This window comes from Perca fluviatilis, chromosome 13, assembly GCF_010015445.1.
Source record: "Perca fluviatilis chromosome 13, GENO_Pfluv_1.0, whole genome shotgun sequence".
NCBI classification, from domain to species: Eukaryota; Metazoa; Chordata; class Actinopteri; order Perciformes; family Percidae; genus Perca; species Perca fluviatilis.
Genome location: NC_053124.1, coordinates 21,870,728 through 21,897,313, shown reverse-complemented (window position 1 = coordinate 21,897,313; position 26,586 = coordinate 21,870,728). Strand labels below are relative to the sequence as shown.

At 44.2% G+C, this 26,586-nt stretch overlaps 1 protein-coding gene across 3 annotated transcripts in view; it reads left to right on the top strand.

Moving 5' to 3' along the window:
- Positions 1–26,342, top strand: part of ash1l (ash1 (absent, small, or homeotic)-like (Drosophila)) — a 30,434-nt gene extending 4,092 nt beyond the window's left edge. For 2 of the 3 annotated variants that reach the window (XM_039819497.1, XM_039819498.1), the window contains exons 3-27: positions 64–857; positions 2,123–6,515; positions 9,923–10,589; positions 10,744–10,917; positions 11,049–11,143; positions 11,672–11,745; positions 11,904–11,949; positions 12,195–12,303; positions 12,512–12,718; positions 12,937–13,083; positions 15,752–15,860; positions 16,006–16,155; positions 16,650–16,717; positions 16,907–17,073; positions 17,834–17,986; positions 18,278–18,332; positions 18,758–18,890; positions 20,270–20,542; positions 20,957–21,043; positions 21,158–21,248; positions 21,492–21,630; positions 21,754–21,926; positions 22,268–22,434; positions 22,799–23,279; positions 23,917–26,342. In XM_039819497.1, coding sequence (XP_039675431.1) covers positions 249–857; positions 2,123–6,515; positions 9,923–10,589; positions 10,744–10,917; positions 11,049–11,143; positions 11,672–11,745; positions 11,904–11,949; positions 12,195–12,303; positions 12,512–12,718; positions 12,937–13,083; positions 15,752–15,860; positions 16,006–16,155; positions 16,650–16,717; positions 16,907–17,073; positions 17,834–17,986; positions 18,278–18,332; positions 18,758–18,890; positions 20,270–20,542; positions 20,957–21,043; positions 21,158–21,248; positions 21,492–21,630; positions 21,754–21,926; positions 22,268–22,434; positions 22,799–23,279; positions 23,917–24,008 — 8,859 coding nt within the window. In that variant the 5' untranslated portion in view covers positions 64–248 and the 3' untranslated portion in view covers positions 24,009–26,342. The remainder of the gene's footprint in view (positions 1–63; positions 858–2,122; positions 6,516–9,922; positions 10,590–10,743; positions 10,918–11,048; positions 11,144–11,671; positions 11,746–11,903; positions 11,950–12,194; positions 12,304–12,511; positions 12,719–12,936; positions 13,084–15,751; positions 15,861–16,005; positions 16,156–16,649; positions 16,718–16,906; positions 17,074–17,833; positions 17,987–18,277; positions 18,333–18,757; positions 18,891–20,269; positions 20,543–20,956; positions 21,044–21,157; positions 21,249–21,491; positions 21,631–21,753; positions 21,927–22,267; positions 22,435–22,798; positions 23,280–23,916) is intronic. The other variant, XM_039819500.1, reaches the window with a different exon arrangement.
- Positions 26,343–26,586: the final 244 nt, after the last annotated feature.

The following is a 26,586-nucleotide window of genomic DNA, read 5'->3' as shown; positions in this document are numbered from 1 at the left end:
GTTTGTTTTCCCACCCCCCCTTTCCATCTCTCTCCCTGCTATACCTGTCTTTACTCTCTACAGTTGAAGGACGGAGAAAGAGGGCTGGACAGCCGAGGAAGGGACAGACGCCACCTCGAAAGCTTCACCCTCACCGTTATCCCCCTCCCCCTTTTTCCCCTTAACCCCTATCCCATCCCCCAACAAAACTCTCCCTGGTATCCGCAACATCCCCTCCCTAGTAAACCTGCACACATAGTAAAGTTCTGATGGATCCGAAAAACCAGGGGGGAACCGCGACTTCACCCCCTCTTCTCTCAGGTGTCCCCTCAGGGGAGCGGGAGAAGGAGGGAGGGGGTGGAAAGAAAGAAGAAGAGGAGGAGAAGAAGAGAGACAGAGAGAAGGAGGGAGCTGCCACTGTCTCTGCTGGTGCAGGAGGGGCAGGAGCAAATGGGCCAGGAGGTGCCGGTGATGACCAGTCCCATTTCTCCATCAAAGAGAGCAGCCTGTCTGAAGGCAATGTCAAACTTAAGATTGGCCTTCAAGCTAAACGCACGAAGAAGCCCCCTAAGATCTTGGAGAATTACGTGTGCCGACCAGCCTTCAGGGCCACTGTGAGGCATACGGGGCGTGGAGGAGGCGGTGCTCGTGGAAACCGTGCAGGGGCTACAGGTGATGGGGCAAGCATTCAGAGCCAGAGTACTTCAAATGGCAGGGAAAAAGATAAGGAGAAGAGTCCCAGTGTCAACAGACCAGCCTCATCATCTTCATCAACCCCCTCTGCTAAACCTCCTACGCCACCTCCTACGGCTCCTCCTCCCGCCAGCATTACCATGCTGTCACCCTCCCAAGTGAATGGGAGCGCTCTGGCAAAAAGGGTAAAGATGGAGAACATTGTCAATTTATTTTGATTCAGCAATGGATTCATATTTTGCCAAAAGTGAACATCCAGTATTAACAGCCAGCATGTCCACCAATAGAAACAGATCCCATCATATTCTGAAAGCCACGCCCACCGGAGGGGAAAACAACTCTCCGCTCTCCATTGACTTGTATTGCGTCAAGGTGCCTCCTCGTCAATTCCATCTCCTAGCAAACAACAGAAAAATGCCTAAAAGCTGCTGTGTGGTGGGATGCACTACCAACAATGTGTATAACCCCTAACTTAAGTTTTTATAAGCTGCTTACTCGAAAAACTAACTACATGTCTGTAAATTAAGCTAAGAAAACGTAACGTTGGGAATATTGTTAGGGTAGTGTCAGGATCCCGCAGTCTCCCCATTCTCTCTGCTGATTCCTCACGTCTGTATCCACGTTTGTCTTCATAAAAGCTCAGTTTTTCGTGTCGGCAGCTTATAAAACCTTAAGTTATGGGTTCTTGACATTGTTGGTACTGAATATCACCACATAGCAGCTTTTAGGCATTTTTCTGTTGTTTGCTAGCATACGGAATTGATGAGAAGGCACCTTTTACGCAATATAAGTCAATGGAGAGCGGAGAGTTCTTTTCCCCTCCTGTATATTTATTTTGTGTACATTTACCTGACTTCCTTAAAATGTTATTAGTCAGTCGTCAGTAAGGCAGTGGCCCACAAAAAGGTTACCGTAGTAATCCCCATGTTATTGCACAAATAAAGAGCATAAATTGTTCTTTAGTTTTCTTTGTGTTCTCTGTTGTCCCTATTCCTCATGCACCGCCCCCTCCAATCTCCCTTCGTCTGTGTCGTCTATCCTCTGTCTCTGCTCGGCCATGTACTCTCCACCCCCCTCCCCTGCATGACCCCCTCTGTAGCTCTCCCTCTCTGTCCCCAATCTGACCCTGATAAGTGTTATTGAGTTGAGTGTAACTTCCCCCCTGGGCATGCCTGGGGAGCAGCAGACAGAAAATCTTATCAATGTATTGCAGTTTGTAAATGGGTATAGAAACCTATTTCTGATTAATAGTTTGTACACTACAGTGTATGACTTTTAAACCTGTGTTTAAATGTTTAGAGAAAAAACTGGATACAGTACATACATCCATGTAATTTAGCAGTTAGACAGGGTATTTCTCAAATGTATTAAGTAAATTATTCCTCCCCATTAACCACCTATTAATTGTCATTAATAACTTGCCATCTTGTTCTTTTATTTTTATTTGTAGGGTTCACCAAAGATGGATTGCAAGTCTGATACAAAGCCAGACACGAAAGCAGCCACCACCACATCTGAGAGACCCCTTAACCTTCACCGCCCTCCACCAGACAGCAAAACGCATCCCTCTGGGAAGAAAACACCAACCCCACAACCTAACCCCCGGACATCTTCACCTTCTCCACCACTACCTGCATCAAAAGAACCCATTTTCGAGGCTGTTAAACCTCCTCAATACAGCTACAGCACTGAAAGTCAGAGAGACAAGGACAAGGGTGTTCAAAATTGGGGAGCACCCACAGTCACTGAAAAATTAGCTCAACTCATAGCGACTTGCCCACCATCAAAAACCCCTAAGCCAGCCAAACCTGCAAAGATTGACCCCGCTCCTCCTCTCCCAAGCTCAGGCTTTATGGCCCCCACAGCCAAGCAACGAGACAGGGCTATGGCCAATAGGAACACATATTCAAGAGTAGTACACCTTTCTCCACCACCTCCTGTATCTCGGCCACCTGGTCGGCCCTATGGTTCTAGGAACAAGGACTGTGTTATGGAAAATCCCTCCCCCCTGACACCACTGAGACAGGAGGACACAGAAGGGGCAGAGAAAGCTAGTAGCAGCAGCAGTGGCAAAAGCATCAGCAACAGCAGTAGTCGCAGCAGCAGCCCAGCACTCACCTATGGCAATAAACGCCTGTCAGCCATGTCAATGGAAAGCAACAATGACAACAGTAGCATTTCTAAGCCACAGTCCCGTCCAGCTCACTGCTTGGTCCACACCACATCTTTGTCATCTTATCCCATTTCATCCTCTTCTAGCACTTCAGCTGAGCAGAGGACATTGAGTGCAGTAAGTCACCTGGGCTCCCCTGCTCCCTCACAAGGACACCATGCACGAGAGAGTCCTGCCTTGGCAGAGGAAAGCAGCGCAAGTGAGAGGGAACAGGACAGTGACAGCCCTAGAGACTTAACCAGGTGCCCTCCTCCAACAGGAACAGGAAAGCCAGAAGGGAAAGACAAGGGGGCTAGTAATCAGTCACTGCGAGTTGAGAGGGGGAAAAGCTCTAGCCCAAGTAAGCGAAGTCCCAATCGTGATAGTAGCAGACCTGGTCGGACTTGCAGTCCCCCTGAGCCTGTAAGACAACGGGTGTCTTCTTCACCAGAGCCAGATTGTGACGAAAGCCCACCAACGCCTCTTAGAGATGATTCTCCTGATTCATCCATAGACTCTCCAGCAGAGCAGGACAGCAAACCCCTTAAAAAACGCAGAGGAAGGAAACCCCGCTGGTCCCGTGTTATGAACAAGCCACAGGGTCAAAGAGCAGGCCAGGACAGTCCCTTCGACCAGAGCAAAACCACCTTGCCTTTATCTTCAAGCTTGGAAATGCTGTCACCACCGGTTAAGAGACCTGTGGGCAGGCCTCCAAACCCAAATAAGGTCAAACCAATACCTGTGCCACAAAGTCCATCGTCACAGCTTTTCCCACCCCAGCCTAAGAAAAGGGGAAGGCCAAAGTCCAAAATGCCAAGGCTTGACGCTCCGCCCCGTGGGTGCCTTACTAACAAGCTGGCCCCCTCCAAGGTCTTTTCATCTTTACTGAAGTCCAAAGAAGAGCAAGATCCCCCTGTTCTTCACCCAGAGGTGGACCTGAACCCCCCTAAACCTATGCCTAGAAAACGTGGACGCCCCAAGCGCCTTCCTCCTACCTTACCCCAGGAGGGTCAGCCTCCCACGTTGGCTCCAGAGGCAGGCGACATGGGAGACAAACGGTTCCGCAGCAAAGGAAATGGGCAGCTTATCATGAAAACTATCATAGGCAAGATCAATAAGATGAAAAGTATGAAACGGAAGCGCATTCTCAGTCAAATCTTATTAGGCCCAAGACCAGAAGACACCCCTAAATGCACCACCAGTGGGGTGGTTGGCTCTGTGGAAGCTGCAACCCAATCATTGTCCTCCCTGGCTGCTTCTTTTGGGGGAAAACTAGGGCCACAAATTAATGTCAGTAAAAAGGGCACAATATACATGGGTAAGAGGAGAGGCCGTAAACCAAAATCAGCGACTAATGCCACACTAACTCCAGAACCTTTCCTATCCCCAAACACCACTTCCCCTCTTCATCACCATCCATCACAGTCCCAGCAACAGCACCAGCTTTCCTCTTCAGAGGTCTTTCCCTCCCCCTCCCTCTCACAGTCTAGTGGAGGCCATAGTCCCATCAGTGATGCGAGCTTTGTGGAGCCAGGCTCGGTGCACTTTGCAGGTCACTATTCTAACCCCCATCATAGCCACAACACGTTCTCCTTCCCTCCCCCAACCTTTTCAGCCCCTAATCCTCGCAACCCAGGACTGGGCTCAACATCATCATCCATGGCCACAGCAGCTTTCCAGAAAAAGTCAACTTGCCGTGGATACCATCACCACCACCACCATTACAGGCAACACTACCATTATCATAAGCTTTCCCCTCCCAGGCCGCTGCATCCCACCTCCCCTGCCCCCCTAAGTGAGCTAAAAGAAGCCACTCCATCACCAGTCAGTGAGTCACACAGTGAGGAGACAGTGCCCAGTGACAGTGGAATAGGAACGGACAATAACAGCACCTCTGACCGTGGTGAAAAAGCTGGAGGTTTGGGTGGAATTGGGATGCCACCTGGGATGGGCACTGGATTATTAATGCCAGGGGTCATCGCTTCAGCTATGGGTCCAGGGGTGGGCCTTAATTCTAGAGGAAGGCGACGTCACTCCGCTGTCCTTATGGAACATCCCTCACCCTCTCCATCACCCCACGGGGCAAGGTCATCACCCGATCCCAGGAGACCTCACCCAGCAGCTCCCGCCTCCTCCTTAATAGGACACAAGGAGAAACATAAGCACAAGTGCAAACGCCGCAACCATGGGTGCCCTGGCTATGACAAGCTAAAGAGACAGAAAAGGAAACGCAAGAAGAAGTACTTGCAGCTGCGCTCCCGGCGGCATGACCCAGACTTTATTGCTGAGCTGGATGAGATTGTTGTGAGACTGAGTGAAATACGGATAGCACACCGTACAACAGGGCACCGGCTTAGCAGTGGAATAGGCATAGCAGCAGGAACAAGTAGAGTGCCAGGAGTGGGGAGCAGGGCCAGTGGTGGCATAGGAGGCACAGGTGGCCCTCCTCCACATCATTATGTCCACAGGGACCTCCTGCCTACAATCTTCAGGGTTAACTTTGGCAGCTTCTACTCCCATCCTGCATACTCCTGTGACCCATTGCACTATGTTCGTAAACCAGACATGAAGAAGAAACGGGGACGGCCTCCCAAACTGAGGGAGTCCATGTCTGAGGTTCCTTTTGTACCTGGGCTTGGATTCCCCCTCTCCAGTGGAGGCTTCTACCACCCCTCCTACAGTGTTCCCTACTCCTCTGGGCCTCTGGGTTTGGGCTATTACAGAGGCTATCCTCCAGCTAGTGCTCTGTATCCCCACCCACACCACCAGTCACCCCACACAGCCCCATCCCACCACTCTCATCACTCACCGTCTTTCCCCCCTCCTCCCCCAACATCTTACATGCATCATCACCACCCTTCACATCTCCTGCTGAATCCCTCTAAATTTCACAAGAAAAAACATAAGCTGCTTAGGCAGGAGTACCTGGGAGGAGGAAGGTCGCCTGTCCTATATCCACCTATGTCTTCTGAGCTTTCCTTCAACTGGCACCACAAACACAAACACAGACACAAACACAGAGAGCGCTGTGCTGAGGAGGACAGAGAGGAAGCAGCAAGAGGAGGATCAGGGAGCCGGGCTAGTGCAGGGATTTCTGAGAGTGGAGCACCAGGGAAAGGGGAGCGAGTTGCCAGTTTAGGAATGGCAGAGTCTTTACAACGATGCCGCTTTGGACGAGACACCTCCAGCACCAGTGCCAGCAAGCAAGCTGCTTCCACTTCTGCCCACTCTCCTTCTTCTTCCTCATCCTCATCTGCAGAAAGGTACAAGCGCAAAGAGAGCTCCATGTCTTGTCTAGGCCCCTCCAGGCTTGCACTCGGTAGCAGCTCAAAAGGTCACCACCAAGTAGAATCATGGTTCAGGATGGGCAGCTCTAAGACAGACTACTCTAAGCTTTCACGGAGTCGTGTGGCACCTGGCCAGGGTCCGTTCTCAGATGTACGGGCTGAAGACCAAGCAGGCTGCTCAGACAGCGAGGATGAGGAGCCCCTCAGCCCCACAGAGGATGTAGAGCCTGGAGCCCATGATTCTCCAAACCTTACAAATCTGTTTGCCTCTGCTCTCACCCGTACTACGCTGAAGGGGGGCAGGAGCAGAAAGACTGAGGTAGTCACAGAGTGCCCCAGCTTCTCCCGCATGGACCGGCCGATGAGGAAGGAACACTCAACATCAGCAGAAAGGAGAGAGTTAGGTAAGTCTAATTTTTTTTTTGTTTAATTGTAAATGTATCTGTATGAATGTGCTGCCTACAGCAGAGCATCCACTGATTAACTGATACAGGCTATAGGTTACAACAGCATCTGCATAGTTCATTTTGAAAAAAGAAAAGACTGTATAGTAACCAGTAACCGTAGCAGCAGGGAGCTATTTGCATTCATTTGTTCTTGGACATTGAATCCCATATAGTTCATGTAGCCCTATATGCTTTTGAGTTTGACGAGATATTCAGCACAGAAAATCTTTTGACCCAAATTAAATTTTACATTGTTAAAGGTTATTGGAGTCAATTTTGCACAAAATCCCAAATTAGGTCTGCACATGAAGTTGTAGCAAGAATCCTGTGGCTGAATATGATTGGATGATGTCCGATTAGCTTTATGGCTTGACACAGCTATGTTTTAACTAGCACAGTGTGTAATCAATAAGATCCAGCACTTGTTCCAGGACTATGTATTTGGGCAATAACCGTTTCAGACATTGCTGTATGGCACAGCAAGAGGACTCTCAAATCTTGCTTGATCTCTGCACAGTTAAGCCTGTGTAATCCTTCATAGTGCTGAGAAGTTGTGTAGTGGTTACAACTGGAACCATCAAACCACACTGATCTGTTTGGTCTCTGTTGCGCTCTCATCTGTCTCCTATATGTACAAAGAAAATACTAAGTGGAATGGGCCACATATTTTGGTGAAAAAATTCCCACTGAACAGTGACCGTGACACCCCCTGTGCACACACTGTCTGACATTTGGTAGCTCTTACTAGTGGGCTTGGCAAGAAAAAGCATGCGTAATGACTTAAACTGGCCCCTCTGTGAGTGTGGATGGCCGCAGTTGGCCACAGTTGATATAGCATTCTTGCCAGAGCAAAAGGGGTGGAGTGTTTTGTTAACATGCTATATTTAGTGGACATTTCCCTCAAAAGCCCACAATGTGAGGCCTAGTCCTATCCTTCTGTACACCCAGCACCTGGACTGAGCTAATGTTTCTGATGTAAGACACAGCGCCTCAGCAATGGTCTTCATCAGTGTGACTTTGAATGCCCCCTAATAAAGTCTGATGTGCTTGTATGTCTGTGTGCGTGAGCACCGGTAGGGTGGATGTTTGTGTTTATGTGCATGTTAGTAACTGAGATGGGAAGCTGTAAGGTCCCTGTTGAGGCAGCATGGTGCAGTTCAAACCACGCTGTGGTAATCCTGGATTAGAGCTCAGGACTTGGGGTCAACCAGCGGTCGCAGACTGTGAAGGTAGAAAAGGGCCAAGGATGGGGACTGGGCTGGCACAAAGGACAAGTGGGGAATGATGGAAGTAGGTAAATGCATACTGACTGAAGAGTATGGGTTGAGAGTGAGAGTGGGGAAAAAGGACTGTAAGGGAGGCCAAGGATAATATGTAGCAAAAACAGGGTGAGACTAGGTTTCTATCCAAACGTTCAGATTTTAAGTAAATTTCATGTCAACAAAAGAAAATGCAAATAAATATTTGTTTCTGTCAACTACTGTTTAGTAAGCCATATTTAAACCATGCATGATAACCTATCAAGACCGTATGCTAAGCTGTTCACATAACACAGGGGGATGGGGCAGTGGTCATGCAATAGTTAAAAATGTTCTCTCTGATAAGCTAGTTAATTGGTCTGTCTTACCTGGTGACTTAGTTCACATGTGTGGGATCCCTGATCTCACTGTGACTAGGCTAGTCTTTGTGGGTCGCTGGACATGGGACAACCCTCTTTCACTGAACCTGGAGTCATGTATGACACATAATAATAGTGTTGATAGATGTATACCAATTATATGACAAGTATAGTATAGATGTATTAATCTAAATATGTATTATCTGTTTCAGTTGCTTTTTTGCAACTTCTCCACCTTGGAAATACGCAATGTTTAGTATTCTTTTGTGGCATTTTCGTCCAAAATCTAATTCCATTCAAATTGAAACATTTGAATGGAAGCTTTCTTAATTAGTGCCAAAAAAAAGTGATAGGGATAAAATGTCTTTCTTCGTTGACTGAAAGAGGGGCAATTAAAGTATAAAGATGTTGGGGGGAATAAATAGAGTGATGAGTGAGTCATATGTTTTAAGTGAAGGAATAGGTGTTCATAGTTCATAGAAGACTAGGGTGAGTGTGAGATTAATTAAAAGATGTAGAAATATAGAGGGAAGGGTTTTCAAAGGTCAGGCAAGGGGAGGAAGAAGGGAGAGGGTAAGGAAGTCAGGATGATGAGTAGGGTTGGGTACCGAACTTTGTACTTTTACCGGTACCGACCGAATCACGTCGGTACTACCGAGTATTGGTTCACGTAAAATCAAACGGTGCCAAATTTCGGTACCTGAGAGTAAGCGCAAGCTTATCTGTCCTCTCCTCTATTGACAGAGAGCAGAGGTCCGACACACACACACACACGCACGTGCAGAGGTACGGACGGAGCAAACTACGTCAGCTCTGCAGTTTTATTGAAGTCACAGTGAGTCACAGCGATGCCGATAAAGCAGTTTCAAGTGTGGTTACAGTTTTTCAAAACTTCACGCAGACACTTTTCACCGTGATATGATATTAATGGCGAGCCGGAAGCAGTCGCGGTGCTGTTGACATTACACTTCCTCTGAGACGAGCAGGCACAACGGTGGTTTCTGTGCCCTGGGGACTGACTGACAGGCTGAGGCTGTAAGGCAAGGCAACTTTATTTCTACAGCACCTTTCAGCTACAAGGCAATTCAAAGTGCTTTACATGAAACATTAAAGAGCAATTAAAATCGGTCATGATGAAAATATAACAGGCTAAAATATAATAATATACAAATACAAGAATAAATGTTACAGTGAGTAAGAAATTAATTATTCAATTTAATAGGTTGTAGGGACGGGTTTGGGAGGAGACAGGGAGGGGTTTTATTTTTATTTTTGTTTAATTTCTGTCAGTGTAAAATATTCAAAATAAATAACATAATGTTCTAAGTAAATAGGTTTGGAATTATTTTTACAACCGATTTTCCGGTACCGGTATCGGGACTAGTATTGGTTCAGATGCGAAAGGTACCCAACCCTAACGATGAGGGGCAGGAGAATGATGTTAATGAGGAAAAAAAGAGGAAAGAGGAAGATGTGTGAAGACTGAAGCAAATTCTTGTGATATCAAAGGATGGGAAGTAGGAAGGGGAACGTGTGGAAGACAAGGGTGAAATATCAGTTTAAGATGCATTTAAATGAGGAAAGAAGAAATTTGAACAAAGATGACAATGGAAAGGGATGTAAAGCGTCAAGAGGAGAGTCAGAGAAAATGACGAGCTGCTGAGAGATGGTGAATAAACTACTCCATGTACTAGTGACCACTTTTACCTAAATATGCAGTATTCATTTTCTTCTCTTCTTTGACTAGGGTCATCAGGTATCCAGACAAGAGGTGTAGCCCTCTCGACCCCTGAAGGGCATGAAGGATCCATGCACCACCGGCAGCAGCACCATCACCAACCTTCACTTTTTCACTCCCATGGCTCTGCTTCCTCCTCCTGCCTCTCCCCCTCTCAGGACAGTTGCCTGGATGCCTCCCTGCCCCACCACTCCCATCGGGCGCAGCCATCCAAACACAGCCTGCACCATGTGAACAAAATCCTGCGTGCCAAGAAGCTACAGAGACAGGCTCGCACAGGAAACAACGTGGTGAAGAAGAGGGGCCCCGGACGTCCCAGGAAACACCCGTTACCCTCCCCGCCGCCATCCCCACCACCAGTGGTTGAATTGAACCAGACCCGGCACAGGGACAGAGGGGCAGAACGGCCAGCAGGGGGCCGAGGGTGGGAGGGGGACACTGTAACAGATGCTATTGAGTCGGTAGTCCAGGGCCAGCGTAGAAAAAGTCAGAAGAAGAAGCACTGGGACGGAGACGGGGATGAGGAAGAAGAGGAGGAAGAAGAGGACGGGGAGGTAGAAGAGACTGAGGAGCGATTGCCGGATAGAGAGGAGAACCTGGGCAACCTGGTAGTAACGTCCAGAGCTGGGACAGGAAGTAGCTGGCTTGCCCAGGACGAGCTCCAGCACTTTCGTGGGTAAGGAAATTAACCTTTATACTTAAAAGTCTGAGCTGTGGGACACTGACACAGATTTACACTGAGTATTAATGTTAGGATTCAATGCTGGTATTTAAAGGAACATTATTAAATCCAGTAGTAACTAGAAACCAAGTCATGGTTCTATTTTTAGCTCACTGGAAAGCAAGCCAGATGGCCACTGCTCCCCGGAACGCCCAGGCACCGTCTCCAGGGAACAAGCTCCGCCCATGCCCATAATCAGCCAACGGGAGAAGAGAGCAGCCAGACCTCCAAAGAAGAAATTTCAGAAGGCGGGACTTTACTCTGATGTGTACAAGACCGAAGAGTGAGTTCTAGAGAAATCTTAAACTAAATCTTCTTCTGAAATTGATTTTTATTTTAGATGTCAATGCACCATATACAGTTTTTCTGGAGTTAAAACTTTACATTTTACCATTTCTGTACCACACCTTGCAGCCCACGGAGTCAGCTTCTGCAGCTAAAGAAAGAGAAACTTGAATACATACCTGGGGAACATGAGTATGGATTGTTTCCATCTCCTATACATGTTGGTGAGTCTCAAATAGGATCACTTTTTGCACCGCACTTCCTATTTTTATAACACAGGATTTAAACATGTAATTACAACCAAAGTAACGACCAGTCTTTTAAAACACTCAACAAATCTTATTTGAGGTATTTATGTTTTCTGGTGCTCTTAAAGGTTTATTGACATCAGTCATGTTTTATATGCAGAGGTAAAACATTCGCCTGTCTCATGAAGTTGGATCAGTCAGTTTTGCTGACTAAAAAACAACCACTCTTTCTACTTCAGTCCCCCAGGGCTTCTGGGGTTACTCATCAAAGCTATCCAGTAAACCTGTTTCTAGGAACAGGACCCTTTTAGTAACCTCAGGCCAACATTTTCAGCTATGATAAGATGAAATGCACAAAAAGTTTCATCAAGACATTAGACGTCTCATTTCCATACAGTATGTGAATATCAATGTGATTTATGTAGGTGGTCAAAAATGGCTTACTTCTTAACTTACGTTTCAATTTTATTGTCTCCTTTCAAATTTCCCCCACGTTTTTTTCAGGAAAGTACCTGAGACAGAAGCGCATTGATTTCCAGTTGCCTTACGACATCTTATGGCTGTGGAAACACGATCAGGTGATCAGTCATGTTGAGCACTATATGATTTTAGAGTTTTCCCATGCTCATAGTGAGTTACTGACATGTCATTTCAAAATGTACAGCCCCAGTGAAGGTCCACATAAGTATTTGTCTTTAAACCCCTTTGTGTTTACCATTCGGTTTTTGTGTTTCAGCTTTACAAGAGGCCGGATGTCCCCCTTTATAAAAAGATCAGATCAAGTGAGTATCTGGCTTTGTTCCAGCGATTTAGCCAGAATATAATTTGCAGCCTGATCAATGTATGTGCTTGCATTTCTTTGTTTTAACACGTTGGTTGCTTTAACTGTTGTTATCCTCATTATCAATTATATGCGTTGTTTGCAAAACAGGATTTAATAATGCTTGATGCTGCCACTGCTGGTCACACTTCATGAGAGTGTCAATAACTGTAAATGTAAAACGGTAATCCCCTGTTTGTGTCATAGATGTCTATGTGGATGTGAAGCCTCTTTCTGGTTATGAAACAACTACATGCAGCTGTAGACCGCGTGAGGACTCGACTGAAAAAGGCTGCATGGATGATTGTTTGAATAGGTAAAGAGAAATCACAGAATATAGTGGCGGCTTTTAACAGGTTTCCCATTGATTACATTACAAAAATCTACTCAGGTTTAGTCATGTTTGTTAGGCACGTTGTTGTAAAGTTTGTTTAGTAATGAAATAAAGGTGAAAAGAGGTTATACATAGTGTGTAGAGTCAGCTTCAACCTCCTTTAAAAAGAAATCATTGCATATTTCTGCAGGATGAGTTTTGCTGAGTGCTCTCCCAGCACGTGTCCATCTGGTGATCAGTGTGACAACCAGCACATCCAGAGACATGACTGGGTCCAGTGTCTGGAGCGATTCCGTGCTGAGGGCAAGGGCTGGGGCATCCGCACCAAGGAGACTCTTCGCTCTGGACAGTTTATCATCGAGTACCTGGGAGAGGTGGTTAGCGAACAGGAGTTTAGGTGAGACAGTCAGGTCACCTATAATGCAAGAAATCCTTGTTGGGTGGCAGATATGCCCCCAAAAATATGTGAATGTCAGAAGATTTAGAATATTCTGCATTTGTCTATGCCTGTTTCACTTCCTCAGTTCACGACTTAATTTATCTTGATATGGAAATTAATTAAAACCTCTTTTTTTTATTTTTATGTTCCACTACGTCTCTCCTACCATATTTCAGGAGCCGTATGATGGAACAGTACTTCTCCCACAGTGGCCACTACTGTCTGAACCTGGATAGCGGCATGGTGATCGACAGCTACAGAATGGGCAATGAGGCACGCTTCATAAACCACAGCTGTGAACCCAACTGTGAGATGCAGAAGTGGTGGGTGCCATGGTAGCTTTAAACCAGTTCCCTCCTAATGTCCTTGTGGTGGTTTTGGGTTCTCACCAAACCACAGATTTGGCTAAGCCTTTTCAGGCACGAGCATGAGCAGTTGCCACAAGTTGTTAAGGACGGATAATTGAGCCTGACCTAGCATAAACGAGAATTAGTTTGAAACCAAAAAATATAAATTTTTCACTTTTGGTTTCTGATTTGTTACTCAAATGAGAGACTTCAAGTAGTTAAAACCCAGCATTGTTTACATCCATTTATTGGCTTGCAGTTGGCTTCTTCTTCTCTTATCTTTGTTGGCGCATTTCAGCATATAGTGGGGCTAACGCCCCCTGTAGATCAGTGGAATAGTGTGACACCATTGGTATGATTGCATGGCGTCGCCTGCATTTGTGCACATGCATGTGTGCACATGCATGTGTGTCCTTGTGTTAGTGCACGACACAAACAAAACGCAGCCCTACTCATCGAAAAACAGCTCTATGGCTCTACTAGAGGTCTAAAACTCCACAGGGAACCTGTCCGGTACATCAACAGTATTATTAAAGAAGCCGCGTTAAACAAGTGAAGCTGAGAATATTGCTGGGTCGTTGTAAAATGAGAGTGGGAGAAGCTGATTGGAAAATGTCCCAGCTTGATAATTCAGTATTTTGTTTTCTAAATGCTTCCGTCCATTACGGTTAACGAACTGGAAAATACCAGCCTATTACCTTAATAGTTTCAGTTAATTGCTATCTGTTTGTGTGCTAATGATTTGGGTGAGCTGGGTAATTTCTTACTCACTCTGTATGAGGCAAAGGAGAGAAAGATCTTCAGCATAGAAATAATAATTTTGGTACGGTATGATCCAAATAGAGACAATTCCAGCCAAGCCACACAAATCCTGCCACAGTTATTGTATTCTTGATTTCCTCACTTATGTTAACAGATAATAAGGGGGAGGGGTTGTTTAAGTTATGTGGATTTATTACAGATATACAGTTAAAGCATTTAACCTAAGATACAGATAAGTAGCCACAGTGTATGTTAGCTAATATTAGGTTGCCCTTGTTTGGATATCTTACACAAGCTCTAAAAGGGACACGTGTAGCAGGTGCATGTCATTGTAAATGAGAAAACTCTGCCTTGAAACCCAAACCTTATTAATGTGGTTTTCTTTTGGTAATCTGATGAAATCACCTCAGTCAGTCTCTGGCAGTGTTCAAAGACCTAAATGTCTTAAAGGCCTTGCACCACGCCAAAACAATTCACTGGGTTCCTGAGGGATTGTTCTCACATCATGGCTAAAGCCACTGCAATTGGAGACCTGGCTGAGCAGGCCTCCCTGTGCCAGACTTTTATAAGTGAGACCTACTTAGGTTTTTCTTTAAGACATGGTTTGCCTTTATATGGTAAATCTGCAACACGTGTTCAGCACAGTTTAGAGGGTTTGATTGCGGACAGCTAATGACCTCCAGAGAGTCACACTATCAAACTACGCTCTGCCCTCCAGCATAGACTAGCTCATAATCTAGGACGCTGGTCGGTGTATGTGTGTGGCTGCTTGTGTGTGTGTAATGTAGAGTGGCTGGGCTGAAATAAAAGACTCCACAAGGATGGAGGATTTTCAGCACAAAGCCTGACGAGTCATCTATCTTGTCACAGAAGAGAGATTACATGGAGCCAGGCCTTAGATACAGCTGTAGTGCCTGAAGACAATGCGCTGAACCAGCTTTTTACCCCTATAGAAGGAATAAATTATCAAGTGCCTGGCAAACCGAATAGTGTGCTTTATTCTTAAAAGAATAGTGAAAAGCTGGAGCACTGCTTTCGTTTGGAGAAGGGGAAAATAGGGAGGACAACATGTTGAGCGTTTGCCAAATTGAGCAATTGAAACCGGGCCCATTCTAACAGGGCTAGTTTAACATTGCTTAAAGTCATGACAGAAACTTTACGTCAAACAGCGGGATTATATATTTTCCTCACACCCCCCTTACATAATGCTCTCCATCTTGTTTCGGATGTTGTTTCTTTCTCCTTAGACGGGCAAGTTTGACATGAAAATTATATGATTGTTTTGTTCAGAGGTGAATTTATAAAAAATGTTTAATCTATTCTGGTGCCTGTTGCATAATAATGTGTTTGAAGTAACTTAATGTTGTTGCCCTATTAATAAATTTACCCTGATATGATGTCATCTTCAACATTTATCAGTAAAATACTACTCTTAAAGCAACACTAGATAACTTTTCCCGCTTCGGTCCCCCTACAGGTTGGAAGCGCAATTGTCCATTACATTACATTATGCAAGTTTGCCAGATCGGGTAGCGGATCTGTAGTTTGAATGAACTGGACAATGTAATGCAATGGACAATTTCGCTTCCAACCTGTAGGGGCACCGAAGCGGTTAAAGTTCTCTAGTGTTGCTTTAACATAGACATCTAGTAACCTCCTGACAGATCAAAACACTTCAGAGGCTATGTGCACTTCATTATTTTTCTAACTTTCTTAATATCCTTTAACTTTCCTCTCCTTTAACTTCAATATGGCAAATTTACAGTAGTTCATTTTAATGTTGTTTATTAAACAAACTTCCTCATGCTTTATAATTAATGATAAAATTCCTAATGTGAATGCTGCATCCTCTCACGCAACCTCCCTGTGACTCCTCTCTTAGGTCAGTAAATGGGGTGTACAGAATAGGTCTCTTTGCTCTTAAGGACATCACCAGCGGCACTGAGCTCACCTATGACTACAACTTCCATTCCTTCAATACAGAAGAGCAGGTGAAGCACCAGCCACCATGTTTGACCTCCTCATGGAATAACAATTTAACATATTTCATGTTCAGAGCAGTGTCATCGCAGCTGCTTTTATCGTGGCACAACCCTTTTCTCACCTGTTGCAACTCACTTTTTCTCTACTCTACAGCAAGTGTGTAAGTGTGGCTCGGAGAGCTGCCGGGGCATCATCGGAGGGAAGAGCCAGCGTATAAACGGCCTGCCTGGGAAGACAGGTGGGACGCGGCGACTGGGTCGGCTCAAGGAGAAGAGGAAGTCCAAACACCAGCTCAAGAAACGAGTAAGTGATCAATGTACATACAAATAGAACCTGTGTTGGTATCGGATCACTAGTACTTAAGATCAGATACTATTTTTGCTAGAGAAAAGCAATCCTTTTACTATAACCTTTAACTATAGCCTATTAATATCTAGCTAAAGCTATTGCCTGGTTGATAAAAGTGTAGCAGCTTCTCGTTAAATATCAGGTGCAGTGTCTATATAGGGCATGAATTTGTCAGTGTCTCAGAGGTACTCTTAGTGGGCCACAAGGTGTCTAAAAAAGTAACTCAGAATACCTTAAAGGGTATACTTTTGATTTAAGGCTGAATGGTATAACCTAACATGTACAGTATATCATAGTATATTTTGAATATGTTTATTTTAGCGATATACATCGTGGTTTCAAATTCTGATTGAACTTGGAAATGAGAACAAGAGTTATAAGTAACCTCATTAGCCAATGGTAGATTTCCAATACGATTGGTGCTTTAATACAACTTTCTTTATCTTCAGGAGGAAGAGTCAAGTGACAGCAACAAGTTTTACCCTCATCTCATGAAGCCCATGTCCAACAGAGAGAGGTAAACAGACACAAACTGGCACACGAGCAATACATAAGGGAAACAGAACTCTCTCTCTAATTACACTGATTGTAATACAGATTATATTATTATAACAACCACATTTTTTGTCAAGTGTGAGGCATTGATGTTAGCACTCACAGACACACGCCGTCTTCACACTCCTGTCCTCTCTCCCTCAATTATCAGGAACTTTGTGCTGAAGCATCGAGTGTTTCTCCTGAGGAACTGGGAGAAGATGAGGGAGAAACAGGAGCTTCTGAAGAGAGAGGGTGAGCGAGAGAGGGACGCCAGCAGCCTGTCCTTGTATACGCGCTGGGGGGGAGTGATTCGTGATGACGGCAACATTAAGTCAGGTGAGTGTACAGGCTTAAAAGTGTGAAGAGATCGTGATATAAATTTAAGAATTAGTTCTGTTTTAGCTGAATTGTGTCAGGATAAACGTGTTAGCTAATACCCCTTTTACACCAATGGCTCAATCAGGGTTAAACCCAGGTTAGTCTCGCTTTGCCAGACCTTCCTTCACAGCGCTGCGGAGGAGGGTCTGGTTGGTCCACACAACATTCTGGGATGGGAGAAAAACATGCTCTTGTTAATTTGCATTTCTTTAAATCAATCACAATCGTCATGGGCAGTGCTAAGCACCGTGAAAAGCTGCTGCAAAATAGCCTCTGGAGTTGGAAGTACAACACAGTATTGAGAAGTACTACTCTGTTCAAGGAGACAACACAAACCTAACACTTGATTGGGAGATTGAACAACTTGTTGGGCTATTACAAAGCTTGAGACATTTATTGGCATCGCTTTAAACCAATCATAAGCGGCGCACGGAGCCCCGGTGCCGATGCAAAATAGCCTCGGGAAGGAACTTGTTTTGGTGGAACGTGTACGTTCAAAAGTCTTTTTTTAGTCGTGCAACAGAAAACTCCTATTGGACAGATATGTCATGTCTTGGTTTGAATTTCCAAAAGAAGGGTGGAACACTGCTCAGACAACCCTGGCCCAACCTTGGTCAGTGGTGTGAAAGAGGTATATGCACTTTTTCTAATGTAGCAACAACTTGCTGAGCATGTAACTGAAACATAAATTATCTGAATATTTCTGCCCTGTTTCTAGACGTGTTCCTGACGCAGTTCTCAGCCCTGCAGACGTCGCGGTCAGTACGCACACGGAGACTTGCCGCCGCTGAGGAAAACACAGAAGTCACACGCACTGCTCGCCTTGCACACATCTTCAAGGAGATTTGTGACATGATCACCAGCTATAAGGGTTAGTGTCCCTAAATATATATATGTGTGTGTGTGTGTGTGTGTGTGTGTGTGTGTGTGTGTGTGTGTATACACAGTATGTGCCCACACTGGTGTGTGTAGGCACCAGTAGAATTTGTAACCTTCTATTTTACTATGCTATTAAATATTCTCATTAGTATGACCTCTATCCGGATCTGAGGTCTGATCAGGCCTAAACACATCTGTCAGCTAATATCTAATATTCACTGAATGAAAAGGCGCTATGATTGAAAAATGATGACAGGAATGTTATTCTTCTGTCTTCCCTCAGATTCAGCTGGCCAGACACTTGCTGCTCCGCTGGTGAACCTCCCATCCAGAAAGAGGTAAGAAGAGTGTAAAGGTGCCGACCCGCATTTGGTCTGGTTTATTCATAATGTTTTACTGTTTTCCAGACAGCAGTGTTATCTGGTCTATCAGTGTGCAGCACCCACATAGTGTAACAGTTTTATCTTGTGCCACACATTTCAGCCGTGACAGCCTGGGCTTTGATTCTTTTTCCAGTATTGATAGTAATCACTTTGTGTCAAAACAATAGCAGCTCATAATTTTTCTTTGTCTACATGGTACTTACACTGTCATAGTCGGCCGCCACTGGGCCGTCCTTAAAATCTCTATAGACTCAAGGATTTGTAAGCACCAAATGTTTTTAAATATTGTTGTTTTTGGGGATGCTCAGCCTTAACAAGTTTTGAATGTTTTCAAACCAGATTTGCAGAGACTAATCCTGCTGGTTTTTCTGTGCCTTCAGGAACAGCCAGTACTATGAGAAGGTGTCTGACCCTCTGGACCTGAGCACCATCGAGAAGCAAATCCTCACCGGCCACTACAAGACCGTTGAAGCGTTCGACACAGACATGCTCAAAGTGTTCCGCAATGCTGAGGTAAGCAGGTGTCCCATCAGTTGCTTAAATGTATGGTCCCCTGCTATTTGTGTCTGTTTGCATAAATAATGTCATAGTTCTGTCAGTTAAGCAACACATGTTGCTGCGAGAAGAACTAAGTATTAGAAAGGATGAACTTCAATAGTCGGCAAAACTGAAATACACACAGTGCTTCCTTGTAGTAGTTGCCACAGCATCTGTGTTTGACCAATCAGCAACATTAAGCCTTGCAAGCATCGCCTTGATGGTTCCGGAACCACCAAAGAGTATTCTACCCATAGATATAAAAAAGGACTTGTTTTACACTTGGATCTATCTTACAGAAACTACATTTAGTCCTTGGTTCCTCTGGTCAAAGCTCAGGTTTAGATTCTGAGTTCTTCAAAAGGATCTTTGTCCCCTGAGAATATTCCTACAGTGGAAATGCCCTATTAGATGGTGCTGAAGGCTGAAGGATAAACCCACTACCAAGAGAGTCATCATTTGAAAATTATCTATAAAACTAAATGCTTAATTGATGTTTAGATCTTCTCTACCTTTCAGATGTATGTCAACAATACTTAGAAAGATCATTGTGGTAATTGCCTAAAGACTGCGGCAGCATCCGGTCTTCATCATTTACTGTAAAAAACTTATCACAGGAACACTTGTGAGTCTCTCTTAGAGCCCGATCAATATCAAAAAGCCTCATCAAAATGATCATTCAAGTTCTAACACATTCTTCCTCCTACTCACTAAGTTAATTTCTTTCTTTCTGTCTCGCACACAAACACCTCCCAAATGGGATAAAACTGCATGACTGCTGATCCTCTGCGTACACATTGCAGGCCCATTTGATTAACATCTGTATAGCTTAGCAGTTTAAACAAGTGCCACTTGAAACCTCTCAGAGGAGCTTACTCCTCCAGTCAGAGAAGTCTGAAGTAGATGTCTAAATTAGATTCACCCTTTGGTCCCAAGACCCTTTTTGCCAGACTGAAAAAAGTGTGAGGGGAATGTGGTCTATTATTACATTGAGAGCTGTTGAGTGTAGCGTTGTCTGTAAAATTATGGCAGCTGAAAAGACAGTTTTGAATGTTTTTTTTTTTTGAATGAACCGTTGTTCTGCAGTACAAATTGCCTGTAGGCCTGCCCGCAAAAAGTATTGTCTGAGAGACGTGACTGATGAGGGTATAATTCTGGGATCAAATGTGGATTCTTATAGCCTTTTTATAAATGATTTACAGTATGTCATCTCTTTATGCTGTTTGTAAGGTGGTGTTGTCCTTGTGCCGAACAACACACAGATTCACAAAGATGTCTTCCTGTAAATTTATTGTTTTTGCCAAAAATAAATAAATAAAGCAGCTTAATTTACAACTGTGCTGTTCTCCCACCAGAAATATTACGGGAGAAAGTCATCGGTCGGCAGAGACGTGTGTCGGCTGCGGAAAGCCTACTACAGCGCTCGTCATGAAGCTGCTGTCCAGATTGATGAGATTGTGGGCGAGACCGCCAGCGAGGCCGACAGCTCGGATTCGCTGGAGCGTGACCATGGCCACCATCAGGGAGGAGGAGGACCGGGGTCCCACGACAAGGACGACGACATCATCCGTTGCATCTGTGGAATGTACAAGGACGAAGGCCTGATGATCCAGTGTGAAAAGTGCATGGTAAGAACCCAAGTGTCAAACGTATAATTGAACGAAGTGGGTAAACAATCTATATTTATATTAGCATATAAAGCCAGTCTCACTGGCTGATCGGTTACACCTGTTATAGTGACTGCTTTGTCTTGAGACTTCACCTAACTACTTTTTCAGGGAGATTTTCCAAAGGAGTGTGCATTCAGTCCTCCTGTGTATATTTTCTGTTATTTTTAGAAAATAAATTACAAATACAAACTACCACAGTTGGGAATCAAGGAGATTGTTACAAATGTGTTTGTCTTTGTTCGTAATACAGACTCAGAACATCACTGTTATTTTTTTAAGAGTGAGCCACTGTCGAAACCAGCTGGAGAGTAAATGATTCAACTATCCATTTTTTGCTTTCATGTGATTCAACAATTGTTTTTGTCACTCCAGGTGTGGCAGCACTTTGACTGCATGCGGCTGGAGACCGAGGTGGAGCACTACCTGTGTGAGCAATGTGACCCTCGGCCTGTAGACAACGTACGTCTATCCCCTTGAAACAGCCATGAATGCTGAACCTTAGTTCCTGTCTGGGCCTAAGTATCACCAACATCTTCCATCTGATCTCACCCATATGTGTTATTGTTGTTACAGGAAGTTCCCATGATTCCACAGCCTAGCTATGCCCAAGCTGGCTCTGTTTACTACATCTGCCTCCTTCGAGATGACCTGCTGCTACATCAAGGTATATAATTCAGCAGTCATAAGCTCACAAATGCTTGGAACTGGAAAAATCTTGTTTTTGCTTATCTCCAGTGGTTTAACGTCTCATTTTGACATCACCATTAACCTGCCAAAATTGGATCCTCTCCGAAATTCGAAAAAATAAGTGTTACTGAACGGAGATGTGATACTCAACCTTTCAGCTGACTTTTGTATCAAGGAGTCAATTTCAGTTGTCAACTGTCAGTGTCTGTCTTGTGTGCAGGTGACTGTGTGTATCTGATGAGAGACAGCAGACGCACGCCTGAGGGCCAGCCTGTCAGACAGTCTTACCGTCTCTTGTCTCACGTCAACCGAGACAAACTCGACATCTTCCGAATTGAGAAACTCTGGAAGAATGAAAAGTAAGTTAATCAGATGTAGTATTTTGAACACTGTAGATACCTGCAAGTGAGAATGGTTACATGTTTCTTGAATATTATAGTGCTAATGTGCTGGCCTTTTCTGTATCCACTCAAACTCTAAAGGGGTGAGAGGTTTGCCTTTGGCCACCACTACTTCCGTCCTCACGAGACGCATCATTCTCCATCACGGCGGTTCTACCAGAATGAGTTGTTCCGCATGCCACTCTACGAGATCATCCCCCTGGAGGCAGTGGTGGCAACCTGCTGTGTCCTCGATCTCTACACTTATTGCAAGGGTGAGGGGGAACACACTCATGCAAACTCACGCGCTGGTTTGAATGGAGTTTTTTTCAAATTGATTAAGTCATTCTTTCAACAACTACTTCTGAGGTTACCTCGTTGCTTGAGTGATATTCAGTGAACTGTAAAAAATGCAACGTGCTTGTCTCAGGTGTGAATGTGCGTGTAAATATGAAGCCGCACAGTGCTCATAAATGGAGGTTAACAATCCCATTATGGCTTAGCTCTGACCTCAGACAGGCTAACAAAAATATACCAGAACAAATATGCAAATATTTTATAATGACATAAATTACAGCAGTTCCTGGCTCATCTAAAAGTGTCTTCATTCCCTCAGGACGACCGAAGAGTGTAAAAGAGCAGGATGTGTACATCTGTGATTACCGCTTGGACAAATCGGCTCACCTGTTCTACAAGATCCATCGTAACCGCTACCCAGTCTGCACCAAGCCATATGCCTTCAACCACTTCCCCAAGCGGCTCGCACCCAAAAGAGACTTCTCGGTAAGAGTGATGGGGGTTGTGACAGGGTGGGGCTGCTGGACTGGGATCTATTACTAATTTATAGACACCAAAAGATATTTTAAGAGTGGAGGTAATATTACAGCCCAGGGCACATTTTGCCTTGGCACCTTGTTGTGCTCAGTGTTTGGGCAGCACAATCACACAGGTGATCATGGGGCTAACTGGAATAAAATGAGAGAAACCACACCTGCTTACCACATAGTTTGCAGAACTCCTTTTGTTATTTCTAAACTGTGTTGCACTAACTTTATTGGCCATTTGCAAGCCCTAACCACCTGAGTCGGCTAGATCAAACCATGATTAGTATTTGCAAACGCTGTTTGACCCTGTGAAATTTTTGCAGCCTCACTATGTTCCTGACAACTACAAGAGGAACGGGGGCCGTTCTGCCTGGAAGAGCGAACGACCCAAAGGAGTTGGAGGCTGCGAGGACGACGTCTCCTCCTGCGACCGGGGCGACGACTTCCCACCTGAGGCTGAAGACGGGAGAGGAGAGGAGGACGACGTGGACATGAATCCGGACGATCCTGAACTTCTTTCAGCCAAGGCCAGAAGAGTGGAACGAGAAGAGGAGGGAGACGAGGATGAAGACGAGGAGGAAGAGGAAGGGCAGGAGTGTGAGGAGCGCAAGGAGCTGGAGGACAGTTCCGCAGAGAGGATAGGAGAGATGCTCGAACTTCCGTCGTCCTCTGCCTCTTCACCGCTGCACCACCCTGTGCTGGGCAGGAGAGAGGCCCAGAGGGAACGCCTCAACAAAATTCTGCTGGATCTGCTGCACAGAACTCCCAACAAGAATGGTGAGGGACCGGGAACAAAGCAGGGGGGTAGGTCAACAGATGAATTAGGGTTAAAGTTTCTGATTACTTGCATCATTTAAACATTTTGAGTAAAACATTTCTTACACTATTTCTGAATGGTTAAGTTCAAAGTTGGGGCAAAAAACTCTCCGTTAGAGGGAATGGGGGATAAAGAGGAAGCAAAATATGCTGCTCAGATTTAGCTTGTATTCATATTTATGTTAAGTCATTAGGGATGCACAGATAAGATACCAGTATTGGGTCCGATACTGTGCTCATGTCGGTCACGGTATCACATGTCGGTCCGGGACATGCAACAGTCATGAGCTATGATAAAGCATGAAAAAGAAACCAATCAGTTTGACTTTTTATTTATGGAATACTAGAAAGAACAACAATTAAGGAGGATACCAAAACTTGGAATGACTCTTGCAAAGGATAGAATAGAATTTGCTGACACCCGAACACACCTTTCTGATAGTCTAATAGGTGGTTTCAGAGAGTTGCAAACACTTTTGGACGCAAACTCTGTCAGACTGTTTGAGCACTTGGAAGCTTGATGCATCAGTAACAGAAGAGACACACCTTTGCTGTTCCTTTGATATAATACCCTGTATGTCAGCGGTTTATAAGCTCACATCCCCTCTCTCTTTGTGTTCTTCAGCCATAGATGTCACTTATCTCCTGGAGGAGGGTGCAGGGCGGCGGCTACGGCGACGGACGCTCGGATTCGGTGATTTCGTGGGCAGAAAATAATGTTGCTACTTGCTTGTCAAGCACACAGCCTTTCACTTTTGTGAGCAAGGGGCAGAACATGGAGAGACAGCAAGAAGGGAAACGCAGCATTGTTGGTTGTCCGACCATTAAGGACCACAATGTATCCCTGGGGGCCTCTTCCGGTTTACCTCTTCCAAGACTGTCATCTCTACTATGAGAGGGTGGAGGGGGTTTGGAAGCGCTGACTCCATGGCAATTTCAGCTTTTCAAAAATTCTCAAGGAGCATGAAGAGAGAGCTGTCCCAGACTTCTTGCTTCTTGTTTTTTGTTTTGTTTTTTAAATGAACATAGGAGAAATAACCCGTGCACTTAAATGCATTGAATAGTACAGACATGGGTAGATGAATTCCCCAACCAAGCATCAGAAATGAAACAAGTGGTACTGAATAGGGATGGAGGGATGGTTTCAGTCAGTGGGGATGTGAATGCTGGAGAATTGTTCCCCCTAGTGGGACCTAGCTGCAATGACAAAATATAACCGATGAGAGAAAATCAGCGCTGAGGACCGTGGGGGAGAATGGCATAGGAGAAATGTAAAGTTGAGCAGTGTGCTCAGATGCTGCTCATGAGAGAAGAGAGAATGAGGGTGGTGAACTGCACTTTTGGTACCATGGATATTGTGAACCTCTGTGTAATGTATCTATAACGAAAACACACTAACACTCTCACAGTATTGGATGATGCAGTCTGAAAAAAAAGCGAGTTAAAAAGTCTTTTATCTTTTTCCTGTTATACTGTAGTAACTCATTTAGGAACATAATTGGGGGGGGGGGGTGTTTTTAGAGTAATGGGAGGGGAGGGAAGATTGAGTGTGCGCTTTTGTCGGTCAAAGTGTCTTGTTGAGGTTTTAATTTTAATCTTTAATTTTCTAGCGAGGCAGTCAGCTTTGCCATCTTTTTTGAAGTAACATGATTCACCAGCTTAACTAAATCAGGCGTTTCGGGGGGACACCGGCTTCAACGCCTTACACAGCCGTGCTCTCCGACTGCCTTGTGTGCGAGTGTGTGCGTGTGTACACACTTGTTGTGTGTCTGTACTCTGCCAGATTTCTTGAAGATATACCTTTTTAAAAAAAAATTTGAAAAAAAATTAAGGGCTCGATGGCAATTTAACAGTTTTAAGAAAACTATGGAGAACAATACTTACTTAAACATAAAATGTATCGTGATGGTCATATTTTCTTATATTCTGTGAGACGGGTGGGGCGGTGTATACTGTATATTGCGAGGGGAAGGGACTTAAGATCTTTTTTTGTCTTTAGACTATGTTCCTGGTTGCCATGGAGAATGTTTTAAAAAGAAATTGTGATATTTGATGAGATTTCTTTTTTTTCCCCCCTAAATGCCTCTGCTAAAAAGGGACAGCCTGCAATGTCCCGGTGTGGTTAACTGAGAGAAGTGACGAGAATGAGACACTGACGGAGGAAGAGAGGGGGAACGGGAAGCTGTACAGTGCCAAGTTATGTAAATATACACACTTGAGGAGTGTCTCCAAAAGCAATACCTTAAAAAAAAAATGATTTTGTTTATTATTGTAATGTACAGGACTCAGCCCTAAATGTATTATTATTATTATAGTAATGATAATATTATAATTTCTTCTGTTTGTATTACTATAATGAAGACACTTAAGCTCGGAGGAAAATAATTTTTTTAATGTCCAGAAAATCTCACTGTAACTGTCCTGACGACATAAAAACTTAAGCTGAGTTTTCGTTGCCTATAAATGAAATTCATCTATGTACTGCATGAGCAAGAAGAATGTCAAATGGACACAGAAGGCATTGGGACAAGTCAGTGACTCCGCAACGACATCTTTGTCACTGAATATTGTTAATAATATTACTTTTAAAGGAGAAATGTACTCCTTGTTTTTTGCTGCAAAGTGTTGAACACTAAAAAAACAAACCAACATAAAAATGTTATGATATTTTTAAACGGTGACAGAAACAAAAGTAAAGCTGTCAGCCCAATATCATGTTATTGTTTTTTGTTTTGTCTTTCAAATAGGAAATGGTTCCGTTTTGTGATAGCAGTCATTGTATGATGCTTGTTGTATTTGTGTGTTTTGTGTGTTTTGTTTAGTTATTTTTAGACAATCACAAAATAAGATGCAAGCATTGTAAATGGCAGACTGGCGGACATTTTGTGATGTGTACAGTTTGTCAAAAAACTTCTTCCACTCCTTAAAAGTTTGTAATTATGATTCTTAAGTCATGAAAAATGCTGTTGGTTTTTACTTTTTGTTTTATATTTGTTTTTTTCTTTGTTTTTGTTTTTTAATAAAAAGCACTACATTATTGTGAATACACTTTATGTTGTTGTGCTTTTAATATTCCTTAAGTAGTTGGCAAATTTCTTTGAGCTATATTTTCAACGTGTGTGTTCAGTTTATTACTGATGCGATTCAGAGTAATCTGAGAAAACTATGCTAAACTATAGTCATATCCTAAAATTAAGGTCAAATAAGAGTTATGACATGTATATATCTTCTTTGAAATGTTAAAGACACAACACTTCGGTTTGACCATACAGTGGGCTCTGCAGAGTGAAACTTT